The sequence below is a fragment of the Alosa alosa genome, chromosome 17, assembly GCF_017589495.1.
Source record: "Alosa alosa isolate M-15738 ecotype Scorff River chromosome 17, AALO_Geno_1.1, whole genome shotgun sequence".
NCBI lineage: Eukaryota > Metazoa > Chordata > Actinopteri > Clupeiformes > Clupeidae > Alosa > Alosa alosa.
The window spans coordinates 24,125,837-24,142,111 of NC_063205.1; the positions used below are offsets into that span (position 1 = coordinate 24,125,837).

A 16,275-nucleotide genomic window follows, 5' to 3' on the forward strand; every position below is an offset into this window, starting at 1 on the left:
TGCAAGCAGCCATATGCGGTATAATCCTATTAGCCACTGACAGTAATGCACCTGTTCTAAGAGCCTCTTATTTCTATAATCATGAGACTTTTTGTATATCCAAAATGGTATTATGTCTACCCTACTTCCAGTTAAGTTGAGGCATAGAGTGAAATACTAAGTAATCTTTGAAAACTCTTTATACAGCCTACTTTACTTATCAATGTATCATCACTATCATCTTCTTCATCATCACCATCAGCTCCAATTAGGCTACAGTAGGGCCACTGGTGATGACAGGTAGACAATGATTTGTAGTAGGTCTAAGCTGTTTTCCTGTTGTGTTTAGGCTCTCATTCGTGAGCTGTTTTTAATTTACATATGCTTTATTTAACAATCCCACAGTTAATTACAGTACATAAAAAACATCTCCATATAGCCTATACCTGCGGGCGCAAAGCGCTACATTGGCAATGGATCGTTACAGGAAAATGAATTGCCTGATCAAGTGCGATTTAACGGGCCAAATCCGGAAAAGGGCATATTTTGCATCCTCGTTTCCAGGGGGAAATGAACCAAATCGGGAACAGCTGCAAAGCTGTGTGGGTGAGCTCTTTACGGCTATTTAGGCTGTGCGCCTTTTGCTATTTTTTACTTCCCCGTATGTGTGCCAACTCGGTGGTGACACTACGTAGTGTAACCAGCGGAGCCTCTAGTTCTCTAATGAACGAAATGAAGTGCAAATAATGCGAGTAGTCTTTGCATTTATTGAGGTTTAATGAATGATTGTGTTACTTAATTGTTCCTTCTCCTGGAACAGCTCATGATTTTCTCGGAAACAGTGCTTTGTGCAACGTTCATCCATTTTTAACAACACAGATGGGGTATACTACTGGCACTCAATTGCGGGGTAATTGGATATACTTTCGGGCGATACAGCCGGACGGGGTGTGAGAAAGTGTGTTCGTGGTTCACTGTAGTTCAAGGGTCATGGTCACACTGGATACTCTAACTGAAAGGTCTGCCATGTAACTTGACTCCACGCATACCAGCGCTTTCATCATCGTCAACTTTCGCCTAACTCAGCTTTTCTATTTGTTGTGGCCGTTTTAAACAAAGGCTTGTGTCAACAATGGTCCACAGGCCCTCCAAAACTCGGTTCAGGACAAAAGTCAAACTAATCTTGAGTAGGCTATTGCCTACGTGATTTAAAATGCATAGGCCTCTTCTGAAAATGTGCCCTGGTCCTGGATGGAACATACTAGGATGCACGGACAGCGGTGATTGGGGATGAGATGTGCCGCTCTCTAGTGAGGTACCGTGGCATCCAAGACAGCAGGTCGAGGTAATAAGGCAAAGTTTGGCTTTACCCTAAGCCCTCTGAATAGCACTCATGGACTTAACAGCCACGGCCGTCCGCAAATTAAGCCCGCGCAGAGCCAGGAGCGGATTTTAAAGCCCTGCTGTCCCGCCGTGTCTCATAACAACCCTTTCCTTCCTCCATTAACGTCGACATGGCTGAGGATATTTCGACTTCCTGTGCGGGTAAGTGATGAGTGACATTTCATCGGGCTAGAGCGTATGGCTATACCTGTAGGTTACTGTTATATTGTGGGCCCCAGTCCCACATGGTAGCCTAGGCTGCTGCATAACAGGATATAGTTAGCGTAGATTTCACATCACCATGCGTAGAGATGGTTTACCTGCATTCTTCGACTTGTGCACCTGTTGCTGACACATACTTCGCCTTGCTTATCTCATTGTATCGCAGTATGAAGAAATAAAGACCAATCATGGGTTGTAAACTTCGGCTTCCTTTGCATACTGATACAGCAACGGAACGAGACGACTATAATACATTTTTTTATAGCTCACACACGCTGTGATAGTTGCTAAGGAAACATGGGCTACTTCAGGGTAAAACTGCAGATGCATTGTGTCGCCTATGGTTTGAGTCTATAAATGGAAAACCGACCATTGGCTATTTATGGGCGTTTGACGCTCCTTCGAGGAAAATCTAAGCCAACTCTACCAAAATAGTGAGGTTTGCTGTTTGTAGATTTTATTTTTATTTAGACTTATACATTGCGTTTACGTGTTATTATAACGCGAGACTGAATATTCGTTTGCACACATACGTCGGTGGAAATTAACTGGATGTTTGTGTCTGTCCAAGGTGCTGATCCGGAGACGGCTCAAGCACGCTGGGTCTGAACACGTGCGAGCACAAAAACAAAAGTCGTTCCGTAGAGCTTGTGTTGTTACAGGGGGTGAACTCCACACGCTTATAACAGTTATCAACTAGTATGAAAGTAACTGTGTTTTCTAATTTCATCTTTTCAAGAAACATGGAACGGTGTAACTGAACGGATCGCCACCGCTATGAGCGAGTCTTCCTCTATTCACAGCGACCGGTTCTACAGTTTAGCCAAGGAGTTCTCGGAGATGGGGTTGGATTTGGCGCACCGTAGGCTTGAAGATCCCACCTGTTATCTCGAACAGCACCCTGAGATGGTAAGTTGCTCTCTTTACCACAGAGAACGGGTTGCACTATCTGAGCAAAATAAAGCATGTCGTCATTATCTACAATGTTGTGAATAAGTGTGTCAGTGGCAGAGACATTTCCACTAAGGCAAAACTTATGACTACAGTGTAGGCCTGGGCTAAATTCTCGGAATGAAAATTATTAGGACTACCAGATCAACAAGAACAACGTTGTTAAACCCCTTGGATTATGCGGTGTCGTTGGGATGTAATGGTTTATATTTTAACGTCATAAGGACATCTAGATAATCTCCGCTAATGTATCCCCGCATTATAGACATGGGAGCGTACCTATGTTCCCCGGGTCCTATGTTCCCCGCTTTGTATGAGACCGGGGAACATAGGACCCTTTTTTAAAACCCTAACCATAACCCTAACCCTATCCCGGGGAACATAGGCATGACCCCATAGATATTACAATATACTCCCCTGCGTTTTCCAATTGGATTAATTCGTGTCAAGTAACCATACAGTATTAATTTGTTTTCATTTGTGTTTTTATTTTTTGCTAATAATCTACGTTGTGAGGGTACACAAAACTTTAACATTATTCTACTTATAGGCAATTCGTCTATTCTTCTATGTAGGCCTATCAACCAATTATAAACGCCATTGGCTTCCTCTCCCTCCCACATGTAAGAGAAACACCTGATGGATCCACCCCTGCTGCCTATAATGTGTGTTCCCTCTGACAGGCGCGCGAATAGCACGAGGGGAAATGGGCACACATGCTGCGCGTCTACATCTAATCAGTTCCTGTTCGCCCCCACCCTCCTGCCTCCCTCGCGCAGTGACGGTTCACAAGTTTCTATGGCGATCCGTATAGTTGCGCTTGTGCCAGAGACCTCGCTTCGCCTTCAGCTGTCGTTGCCACGCCGTGCCAAAAAAAAGCAAGCCAGATGGATTTCACGTATTGTGTGCTAGATAAAGCTTTTGACGATTGAGAGATGCCGCGCGCGACGCAGCTTCGAGGTGACCGGGAGAGTGTCCGCGCACATATTCGGAATTGATCGGGGAATTGTTCGGTGAATGTAACTATAACTGAGTGCTATCTTCCACCACAGCTTTTGTTTGCGTCTTTGTGTTTCTCCCCTTCTCTCTCTCTCTCTCTATCTCTCTCCCTCCCCTTCTATCTATCTCTATTTTTGAAGAGTGTGATGGAGCAATCGGCAGGTGATCGCAAGCTACCCGTGAGTAAACTGCTTCACATAGCAAATCATTTCCTTGTGTTGTGAAATTGATGTACTCTTATTTCAAATGTGCCTCAGTGCTGTCATAAAGCTGAACCCAACTAGGTGTACTGTGTGCATGAGACTCAAAGTTTCATCCCCCCTTTGCTTTGCTTTGCTCCCCCTCCACATCATTTGTCTCTGAGCATGTGCGAGTATTGAGAGCAGCCAAATCAAGAAGCGAAAGGCTGACCTACATCCTAATATTAACAGCTCACCATCCCCTCCCACCTCTTTAAGTCTCTGTGCGCGTGGCTTGGCTGGGCACACATCACATTACGCCCGCCACCTCTCCACGATGCCAACGCACCCTGAACACTCTGGTGTTCCTCTTCCTCAGATGGCGAACAACTTCATAGACCCAGACCGAGAGCGGGATCAGGAGCACGATCGGGACAGGGAGGCCAAAAGGTTGTACTTCGCCGACGACAAGCGTAAGGTGGACTTTGTGCTGGTGTACACTTACCGGAGGCGAGCGTCCAGCAGGGGATCGCTCGGGCAACACAGGCTGTCAATCATCTCTAATGGCAGCTTCCCCGTGGGGGCGAAGGATGTAGAGGAAGGAGGAGGAGGAGGAGAAGGAGCAGGAGGCAAGGCTGACTGTGAGGAGGCGATAGTGGACGTCGACCCAGATGACCCAGCTGAGGGGGAGAAGAGGATGGTCCGCGAGGAGTTTGAGGCCAACCTCGTCGAAGCCGGCCTGGAGATCGAACGAGACAAAGAGGTGAGACAAGTTGCTCACCTGTTGCAGGTGATGGGGTGTGACGTTAGTGCTAATGTGTGTGCCGTTAGTGTTTTTGTACAATGTCAGCCTGCTTACATGGTTTTGTTTACATTGAAATCCTGTGGAGCTCCACAAATTGGTGATCTACTAAATAAGACATCAGGGTGTGTGGAAGTACTGGGAGATTTTAATCTCCCAGAATGCATTTCCAAGCTCTGAAACCATCATTAGTGGTTTGACGTGGTTGTAAGTCTTTGGCAGTCCGACTGGTACAAGGTTAGAGCTTGAAATTATGATCTTGTTCCAATAATATGTCATGGGTATTTTTTGCATAAGGGTTGAGCTGCGACTTCTTTTGGGCTGTGTGTATGTGTGTGTAGATGCCAAAGATTTCTTTCTGTGTTGAAAAAATGCTCTTGCTTGAGTAGGGCTTGGCGACAAGGCTAAAAAACCTCTGATCTCGATATGCTGAGGAGAAATGGCCATATATGATGTAACACGAAATAGTATAATCTTAAGAGAAAATGTTTATATAGTTATGAAGAGTTAACACAGCATACATCGTTCATAGTTATATTTGATAAAATAGAAAGTGATTGCACTCACAGCGCTACAAATGATGCACATGGACACCTTTTTGCGTGCAAACTGAGCACAAAGCTATGTAAAAACATCCTACAACTATATTGTCAATATTCTTAGCACATATAGAAGAATGATCATGATATGATGCACGAAACAATATGGCACAACCCTATGTTAGTCAGGTGGCTGTAGAGATGCAATGCAAAGTGGAAACTAAATGACTTTATTGTTTTAGATGTGAGATGGTTTTAGATGTTTAAAAATGTGTTTAGGGCTTTTATTTATCAGACTGAACCATGAAGGGGCGAGAAAGGGTTTAGTGTGAGGGTTTATGTTGTTGGGACGTGACTGACCAGTAGAACAGTCTGAACCACCATGCAGTGATCATACGTATGGAGAGGTCTCTGTCCTCAGTACCAAGAGGAAAGATGTTCACTTGCCTCGAGTTTGTCCCCCAAGTTTTTTGGCCAGAAGCAGAGCATTAAGATTAAACTGTTAACATTTTAGTTTTTGCAGGTATAGACGGCATACGTCTATTGATAAAGTCTATAATGAAGAGTTTGGTTCCAAAACGCTACATCCTCCATTTTAATGAATTTTCATAAATATGTGTTTTTACATTTAGTAATTTCAATAGAACTGTACCGGTAATTGGGTATTGTTGTTTGATTTATCTTCACAACAACACAATTGCAATTTTATTGATATTACCTGAAATACACATGACTACAAATTACATGACTTTTTAATGTTTTTAAAAATGGAGATATAGTGTTTTGAAACCAAACTCTTCATATACAGCATTTCAGTAGCAGACAGTCCTATTATGTACATGTCATGGTTTGTCCTATAACGTGTTTATAACAGGCTCTGTGGGAAAGGACATTGATTACTTTGGGGAGATGATGAGGCTGTGTGATTGTAGGCAAACTGAGCTTGTGCCGTGTAGGGACCAGAGGGCTGGACTATGAAGCGAGATAACCGGCTAACCCGCAGGTAACTTTGGGAGTAACCACTGATCTCTAAAAGAACACTGTGCTGAGCAGCTATTGTTTCTACAGTGACGTGATGTTTGGAGATTGGTGGTTGAGGAAGTGGCATACTCCACTTACTCCACAGAGAGAGAGAGAGAGAGAGAGAGAGAGAGAGAGAGAGAGAGAGAGAGAGAGAGAGAGAGAGAGAGAGAGAGAGAGAGAGAGAGAGAGAGAGAGAGAGAGAGAGAGAGAGAGAGAGAGAGAGAGAGAGAGAGAGAGAGAGAGAGAGAGAGAGAGAGAGAGAGAGAGAGAGAGAGAGAGAGACTGATTGCAAGCCGTAGGTCGGGAGGCTGCCCCTCTTGGCACTGCTACGTTGAGCTCAGCTTGGAGAGGGAGAGTTGGGAGTATGGCCAGGTCCCCCAGACTGTGGGCATCGAGGCCACTGACTGGTGTCCCATAGGCAACGGCTGTTCACTTTTTAACATTATGTAAGCAATGAAGTCCTCAAGGTAACTGTGTATTATTAAGGGTTGGGCCCTCTGCACATAACTCATTATTGATGATCCGTTGTTAATTATTCACCTGTTTCTTGGTTGTGACTCACACATAACAGCATGCATGTGCAGCGGATGCCAGCTAGCTTAGCGGTGCTTGTGGAACGTTGGTAAACCTCACTCCCCGACGCCTCAAGAGTGCTGCTGGCATGCGAGCCAGTAGCCTGGTGCTATTGGCTCAATTGTTAGCGCCCGCCTCGATCCGAGGTGCTGCTGTTCGCGGGTTCGAGTCCGGGCATGTGCAGGGCTGAATCGCGCAGGTTCAACACAACGCAGGTTACATTGGTGCCGTGACCCGGATCGGGAGTGAGGTTTAGGGGGGTGAGTGTAACGGATGCCAGCTAGCTTAGCTGTGCTTGTGGAACGTTGGTAAACCTCATTCCCTGACGCCTCAAGAGTGCTGCTGGCATGCGAGCCAGTAGCCTGCAGGGCTGAATCGTGCAGGTTCAACACAACGCAGGTTACACATGGCATGTTGCAAACAAAGTGTTCAGAGGAATCAATGAATGTTCTATGTGAAGTATTTTGTTTGTTTGTTTGTTTTTTTTTTTTTTTTTTTTTTTTTTTCATTTATTATTGTCCAGTTTGTTGCTTGCATCTTGTTTGGGGGCATGCATTGTGCAGCAGTGTGCAATACATGTGCAATCTAAAATATCTGTGTGTGTTTGTTTTTGTGTTTGTTTGTTTGTTTCTGTGTTTGTTTGTTTGTTTGTTTTTGTTATTCATCAGTGTGTTGCATGTAACTCTTGTGTGGAGCACGCATGGAAGCACACAGGGGGAAGGGGGAGTCTCAGTCATTCCGTTTAGAGGAATCTGTACATGTGCCGTGTAAAACTGATTTGTTTATGTCTTTGCATGTTTGTTTGTTTTTAATATTCACCAGTTTGTTTCATAAGTTGCAACTCCGGTATGGAGGTACTGTATGCACATTGCAGTAGAATGGGAGCGTACCTATGTTCCCCGGGTCCTATGTTCCCCGCTTTGTATGGGACCGGGGAACATAGGACCCTAACCCTAACCTCGAGTGGGGAACATATGACCCGGGGATCATAGGGATGACCCCCAGTAGAATGTCTTAATTAGTTCGTTCAGAGGAATCTATGGCTTTTCAGTGTAAAGCAATTTATTTGTTTATTTGTTTGTTTGTTTTCTACCCAAAAGATGCAAATCAACAGCATGCTTTATCCCCAGTCATGTGCTATATCTGGCCGGACATGAGATCTTTATGACCCCCTGTGACTATGTTGATCAGCATTGGTGCTGAGTTAGGCTTATCCCCTTTGCTGGTGGTCAACTGCTAATTAGATTGCTTTCACTGAAGGTGTAGAAACCAGGGCAGATATTATGAGGCCTCTGGCGTGTAGGTGTAACAGGCAGGTTACACCAGACAGCTGATGCGCTCTGTTCGCCGAGTGTATGCCGCACGATAATCAATGGAAGTGGCTACACCAGACGTGAAAGCGGCGCGTAAATTGGAAAACAAGTCTACAATTATTTATAACGAAACGCTTCAGTTTCACACCTGGCGGAGTCTGCCTGTAAGATCTACAGGTTCATTAAGTATACACTGACCAGACATCAGGTTGCTATAAGCCAAAAGAAACATTGAGGTCACTCCCAGAAGGCAAACAACTAACTTCTTTAATCTATGTTTCTACTCTTAATTCATTTGGGATCTTGCTTCAGCTCCTGTACATTCATTGTGTTGGGAATTAAAGTCCAGCTTCTGTTTCAGACTAACTGGCGCACTTGATATGTAATCGAATCCATATTTATGCGTCGTACCCGTCGTTATCACGCCGGCCACAGCAGTGTTCTTCCTCTAATGAGCAATTGATAGCCCTGGTTTACAGCCAATTGTCTGAACTGCCATCTTGTGTCTTCCATCTTTTTTGATAACATTTGTCTTCCTTCTTCATAATATTTAATCTATGTGCTTCATTCAGAATATGGGTGTGTGTTGTTTGTTTGTTTGTGTTGTTTGTTTGTGTTGTTTGTTTGTTTGTTTGTTTGTTCGGCTATAGGCATGTGGGCATGTGGCACAGATTTACAAATCCAATGCCACCATCTGTAACAAACAAAACAACAGCCGAGCTTGCTCATTTTGGTTCCAGTAGGCTGATCCTACATGTCCCTGTGTAGAGAGAGAGACAGAAAGAGAGAGAGTGAGAGCAAGAGAGACAGAAAGAGATAGAGGGAGAGAATATGAGTGTGTGTGTGTGTGTGTGTGTGTATATGCGGGCACATAAATCACCTAGGATTTACCTGCCACAACTGGGTGTGCTATGTTTTTCCTGGAGATCAGAAAGTTACCACAGGAAGTCTTTCCTTCTTTGACTGTGTAATTATTGGAGTGACAGACAGGCCTGGCAGTTAAAGGAGGAGAAATCAGCATCTCTCTCTCTCTCTCCTGGTGACATGGAATCATCTGCTTTCTAAGCAAATCATAAAGTTTGTTTGTCAGTGCAGAGTAAAAACTCTTTTTTTGCTTTAATGAGCCTTATTTGTTATTCGTATCACAATAAGGTTGGGATCATGTTTTGTGTTTGTTTGTGTGTGTGTGTTTGAACTGACTGTTTGTGTGTCTGTGTGTGTTAGGGATGCACGAATTGGGGAATATTGAATTGCGATTTTTCTGATAGATTTTACAGTTCCGTTTTGCAATATGATGTTTGAATGTCAATGTCAAGATTCACGGTAACACTTTACGGTAAGGGTACATGAATTAATTCATGATTTATGCATCAATTCATTTCTTTATAGCTCATGAATCATCAGGAATTTACATAAGTTCATGACCTCATGCATGAACAACACATCAACCAAGACATTAGGTACAATAGGTACATTGTTATGATTTATGATTTCTTAAGCATGATCATCATAATTACATGAATTTAATGTCTGTAGCCCCTCAACTAAAGTTTTGAATAATGACATGTGTTTCGAGAACTGCAAAGTTGTGTTCAAATCAGAATTTGAGCAGTGATGGCCACATTTTTGGCAGAAAAATAAATAATCATGATCATGCTTAATAAATCATAATTCATAATGATATGCCCACCATACCTAATGCTTTAGGTGATGGGCTGTTCATGTATGAGGTCATGCATGAACTGATGAATTCCTGATGATTCATGAGATATTAAGGAATGAAGTAATACATAAATTATGAATTAATTCATGCATGAATTCATGAAAAATCATGTACCCTTACCGTAAAGTGTTACCAGATTCACTTTAGTATTCCAAATGTCTCTTCAAATGTCTCTTTAAGTTGTGCCACTTCTGATTGGTGAGCATGCCTAGTGGATGTGAAACACAGCACTTCTGATTGGTGAGCATGCCTAGTGAATGAGAAGCACAGCACTTCTGATTGGTGAGCACACCAGGAAGATGACATAAAAATCATAGTTGTGACAAGATTAGCCATGTACGATTATCTGTAGACTAGATACGATTAGATGATTGCATTGGTTCAAATTACGATTGTGACTGGGATAATTGTGCAGCCTTAGTGTGTTTGTGCCTTTGAGAGCGAGAGATGTTAACAGAAGTTTTCCTCTCTTACCTTGTTTTTCCAGGGATGCAACTGTTGGTTGAGTGCGTGCTTGAGCTGACCTGCCAACGAGACTGGCTCTTTGGCATTCCATTCATATGATGTTTTGAGATGGCTAGTCTTAACTCCAGGCTGTTCTCAACTGCAGAGAAGCTCATTGGCAATTTTATTTGCAAAACGGAACTGTAAAATCTATCTGAAAAATCGCAATTCAATATTCCTAAAACATCACCATCATCATTTTCATAATTTTCTTCATCATCATTGACAGATCATAATGTGGTCATAGTCTTTTTCATTGTCTCTGATCATAATCACGATTGTTTTTTTTTATCATTGTTGAGATTATCTACAAATTCATCTTCCTCCTCTTCCTCCTTCTCCTGAATCATTGATTTTTGTGATGTTGTTGGCTGCTAGGAAAAGTGCTCACTTAGTTCTTGGTAGGATACTTGTCTTTGTCATCGTCATAATCATCATCATCATCATAAATAATCCATCTTCATCACTGTTGTGGCCACCCACTCTCTGGCCTTATTCACTCTGAGAAAATGGGAGTTGGAAGAACATCATTATCAAATCCTGTCAAGTATGTCGGAGTTTGTCCAACTTAGCAACAGTAACTAAGAGAGGAAGGACTTAGCGAAGGGTAAATTATCACCAATAATCACTTAAGCACATTCCCTTTATATCATCGTCATCATCATCATCAATCATCATCTCCACTGCTTTTTTATCATAAACTTCTTCCTCTCCTTGTTTATGAAATGTGTTGTTATTTTATAGAGTACACTGTAGCAGTCTTTATGTGTTATTCCACTCTTGTGTTAGGAAGGTGAGGTTAAAAAGAGAGCTTCATGATCTGTATTTATAACCAGGGAGTAGATGCCCCCCACCCCTCCTCCCCTCCTCCTCTTCATCCTCCTCCTCCTCCTCCCCTCACCTGTCTTTATTCCCCTGCTCCATCCAGAGCAGAGGGAGCATATCCTGTTATTCATGATTGGAAATGTCAGCCTCCGGATTCTCGGGGCAGGAGGGTTGCGCCCCGTCCCGTTGTGACGCCTCCGCTCTCAGGTCTTTGGGAGCCCCCCCGAAATGTCAGGTGCCCCTACCCCCTTCCACCACCACCACCACCATGCTCCCCCCACCCTCTGGCACCCCCCTCCCACTCCTCAGTGGTGTGTGTTCCCCCTCTCTGCTTCAGCTGATATCGACCTAATTGCCTTCCCCTACTGAGATCAAGCGCTAATTGGAATATCTTATCCTAATTAACCTTCACGGATCCAAGTTATTTTTTACCTGTCTTTCTTTCTTTCTTTCTTTCTTTCTTTCTTTCTTCTGTTCTTTCATTTTCTTTGTCATTCTAACTTTCATTCTGACTTTCATCCTTTCATTGTTCCCTTCTCTCTCCATCTCTTACACACTCACACACACACACACACACACACACACACACACACACACACACACACACACACACACAGGAACAGCACATTTACTGCTCTCTCTGTACAGTATATAATGTGTGTTTGTGTGACTACAGGTGTTCTTACACATCTGTCCATTTCCTTTTACAGTTGATGTCCATTCCTCTTCCCTTTGCGCTCTCTACACTGTGTGGATGTCTTGGATTATCGTGGATTATCGTGGATTATCTCTCTCTCCCCCTCCACTCTCTCCCCCTCCACTCTCTCCCTCTCTCTTTCTCCCCTCTCCCTTTCATTATTGTTCATGTCTCCCTCTCCCATTTGCTCTCCAGGGGTGTGCACTCTCATCTCTCTGCCTTTCTTTCTCTCTCTCCTTCCCTCTCCCTCTCTTTCATTCTATCTCTCTTTCTCACACACACACACACACACTTGTCCGTGCGATGAAAATGATAGTGCATATCAGCCACTGACAGGAGCCAGCTGGATAAGGTTACCCTTGTCTGTCAGTGTGCGCTCCAGCCAGTCAGCCTCAACAGTGTTCCCTTACACATGGGCACACACACACACACACACACACACACACACACATGCCACAACCACACAGTCATGCTCATGCCACTTAATTTATGATGACCACAGCAACAACTCTGACACAGACAGAGAGACAGACAGACGCACACACCACACACAGCACACACCACACACACACGCACGCACACACGCCACACACACACGCACCACACACGCACGCACACCACACACACACACACACACCACACACACACACACCACACACCACACTTACACACCCCACACACACACACACGCTACGACCACACAGTGATGCTCATGCCACTTAATGTATGATGATCACTAAACAGCTCAGATACTGTACACACACAACCACAGTCATGGTCATGGTACTTCATGTAAGATGACCACTAAACAGCTTTTCCATATACACACACACGCACACATACATACATGCTCATCTTCACACACACACACACACACACACACACCCATCCTCACACACAGATGGGTGAGTGGGCAGACGGGTCAATAGTGCCTCACAGAGTGTGTGTGTGTGTGTGTGTGTGTGTGTGTGTCGGTCGGTCAGTCTACTTTTGCAAATGTTGCTCTCAAATGCACACAGAAAGTAGACCAAAGCCCAGCGTGGTTGTCCTGTCATGGTGGACGAACTGGGCAAACTTGGCTGCACACAATACAACACATCTTTAATAACTCGCTAGAAATCACTGCGCCAATGGTATGACACTTGCCTGATGTTTGCATCATTTTTTGTCAGGAAAAAGTCATGGAATTTTACATTTGACTTAGAGTGGAAACCCTGGAAACCCTTTAAAATACAATGAATTGCCTCTAGCTAAAGAGACCTTTTCTGTATTTTGAAATCCACTGTGCGAAACGGCATAGCAGAGATCCTATCGTGGCCCTTTCAAAGGAACTAGTGGCATTTGGTGTGCTTTGATGCAGTGTGCGTGCGTGGGAACTGGGAACTCTCCCATGGATGACTGAGTCTGTTTGATTCGTGCTAACCCACCTGCGGGGCTCTCTGGACTACCTGAAGGCGTATTGAGTTCTTTTGCCTTAGCTTGGTTTATTTACAGTAGCAGGGCCCATGGCAGTGCAGACGCCCTTTACAGCTTATCCTAACGGCATGCGAGTGTCCGACTATGACATTGAGTGCTCTCTGTCCACATTGAATCTGTTAACCTGTTGAGGAGTGAATTATTTTCATATTTCCTTCTAGAATTCTATGCAAACAATCTACAGTTTCAGTGTTCTTTATGTCTATGGGGAAAATCTCTGAGGGTAATTGTCACATCATAATGTGGAACTCTCAGTTCGCGACCATTCTAATCAAATATTTGTAGGGCTACAAATATTTGATTAGAATGGTCGCGAACCGAGAGTTCCACATTATGGAAACTAATGCATGTAAGTGAGCATTGCAAGTGAGCAATACACTAAAAACTCTTCACACACTCATCTCGTCTCTCTCTCGCACACACACACACACACTCCCAGTGTTAGGTTAGGCTACCTCACCTATCGTCTATGCCAGACATAATTATTAAAGGCTTTACCAATAATAATAACTGCATTACTGTAAGTTTCAAAACTGCAGTTTTGGAGGACATATTTGCAGTTCTTATGCAGGAAATATATTAATTTACTTTGAAATGACTAGGGCTAGTTTAGCATAATTTTTGTGCATATTAAGAAATTGCACTTAATAGCGCAAAATTATTTTTTATCCAATTACTCGATTAATCGATGAAATAATTGCTAGAATACTCGATTCCAAAAAGAATCGATAGCTGCAGCCCTACATATTTGTGACCGTACTCCTCAACATGATGTTCAGGTGTGTCATACAGTATGTATCGTTCAAAATTGGAATGTGCTTTCCGACAAAAGCTCAAAATGTTTTGCGCCACATTGTGCTGCTCAGCGATACCCTAACTACGTTTGTCAGAGTGCTGATAGGAACAAAAATAACACACACACTCACTCACTCACTCACTCACTCACACTCTCTCTCTCTCTCTCTCTCTCTCTCTCACATACGTTTTTGTCACACATTCTTTCAAGTGCTGATTTGTTAAGAGAGGCAGCATGTTTGCCAGAGGAAGTGCACCTATTCTAAGGTGATAATTAATGAATCACAGTCTGGCTAAACAAATTAGGTCTGTGACAGCAGCACCACACGTTTGTATGCACCGGGGCCTTATGCACGATGAGCCTCTCAACTCAGCTATTTAAGGGTTTTATGAATATGTATTCCGACTCTATGCATGATTTTGGAGGAAATATTTGCAGTTCTTATGCAGGAAATATATTAATTTACTTTGAAGTGACTAGGGCTAGTTTAGCATGATTGTTGTGCATATTAATAAATTGCACTTAATAACGCAAAATTATTTTGGCCTCTTACCACCGACAAAGTCCTGGCAAAGCCCTGTAAAATTATCTCTAGAAAAAAGTGGGAAACCTGGTGTGTGTTTGTGTGCCTCAGGGTAACTGGGAATTGTTAGATGCAAGCAAGAGTGGAACGTAATCCGTCTCCGACATGACGCAACAATGTGTTTATCTGTGTGTTTTTCTATGTGCACGTCTCACATACTCCATAGAAATAGAAGTGACACATACAAATAGGCATTCCTCTACATTTCCCCTCTGTAATACACACGTTAAACGCTGCTGCTGTAAACTGATACACTGAATAACGGCTTTCCATCGCTGACAATAGATGGACAATTGAGGGGCGACTGAAAGCCGCTTCAGAACTGGCTCTGGTGTAAACTGCCAGTGACTGTTTTTTCACACTACTGTACTATGAGGAGCCTTTTTCCTATTGACCGTTTCAAGAGAGTTCCATTATCAGGATCATAGTTGTTCCCACAAGGCTTCCATTTTAACATTTATGTTATCTTAATGAAGTGGAAGTAGATTGGGAACAAAATAGAACGTCCAAGCATTGTTTTTGTTTTTCTTGTTGAAAGGGTCTATAACTTTATTATAGTAAACACCAACAGTGTGGTGTGTTCAGAACATCATACTAAGGTAAACATTCTCAAAATCTTGGATGTTGCTAGGATGGTATCAGAATCATAAGTTGGTAAAATTGCACCATGTGATGGGTTTTCCTAGATCGCATTACATATGTAAAACAATTTGAGTGACACAGAGCATCTCCACAATCCTCAGTAGTATGCAAGTGGCAATAAGGTGAGCCAGGGCATTGGGCTGTACGTAGTATTCATTATGCCATTTTGGTATTCTATGCATTAGCAATCTCTTAACCACAGATTGATCACGCAACTACTGAACATAACCAGTGTGATGGCAATGCCTTTGGGGGTTTTTTGCAGACCTTTGGGTACACAGACAACTGCAGATCTGATCTGACCCCAAATTGCATAAACATATATATTTTATAGGTGACCTCTCCTGCATGTTGATGCCATGTATTTGCAAGCTCTTTGCAAGTATTGTGTGATGACCCGGTAGGTGTTCTCTCTCTCTCTTCTCTTCGGCTACCCAAATAACTAAGATAGTGTCAGACAGTCAAAGCACTTTCAGCTGCATCCTGTGTCGGAAAAGTGCTCTATAAATTATGCTATATTATTATTATTATTATTATTATTATTATTATTATTATTATTATTATTATAACTGCATGAATTTGTGCTTACACCCCAGATCCAGGGCAGATCTGCCCCATAGCGTCTCGTGTGTGTGTGTGTGTGTGTGTGTGTGTGTGTGTGTGTGTGTGTGTGTGTGTGTGTGTGTGTGTGTGTGTGTGTGTGTGTGTGTGTGTGTGTGAATGGCCTGACTGTGTAGGAGGCTAGAGTTTTTATTCCCTTTGGTTTGCTTTCCATGCAGCTTGCCTCGTGTTGGTCGTGTTGTTTCTCCTCAGCCTCCAGCCACTCTGATTGGCTCGTAGCACATGGAGGCTGGAGAGGGGCGTATTCTCAGAGAGAGAGAGAGAGAGGAGAGAGAGAGAGAGAGAGAGAGAGAGAGAGGAGAGAGAGAGAGAGAGAGACCAGAGGCACGTTTTTGACAAGGCGAATGAATTACGGAGGTGTAGGAGGATGTAGGTAGGTATGTATGCGGAGGCTGAGAGAGAGAGAGAGAGAAAGAGAGTTGTGGATTTGCATTAGTGGTGGATC

At 43.3% G+C, this 16,275-nt stretch overlaps 1 protein-coding gene across 2 annotated transcripts in view; it reads left to right on the forward strand.

Moving 5' to 3' along the window:
- The first annotated feature begins 1,337 nt into the window (after positions 1-1,337).
- ano2b (anoctamin 2b) overlaps positions 1,338-16,275 on the forward strand; it is a 114,214-nt gene continuing 99,276 nt past the window's right edge. The window contains exons 1-4 of one of the 2 annotated variants that reach the window (XM_048268632.1): positions 1,338-1,524; positions 2,324-2,493; positions 3,675-3,713; positions 4,093-4,476. In XM_048268632.1, the coding sequence (XP_048124589.1) occupies positions 1,494-1,524; positions 2,324-2,493; positions 3,675-3,713; positions 4,093-4,476 (624 nt within the window). In that variant the 5' untranslated portion in view covers positions 1,338-1,493. The remainder of the gene's footprint in view (positions 1,525-2,323; positions 2,494-3,674; positions 3,714-4,092; positions 4,477-16,275) is intronic. The other variant, XM_048268633.1, reaches the window with a different exon arrangement.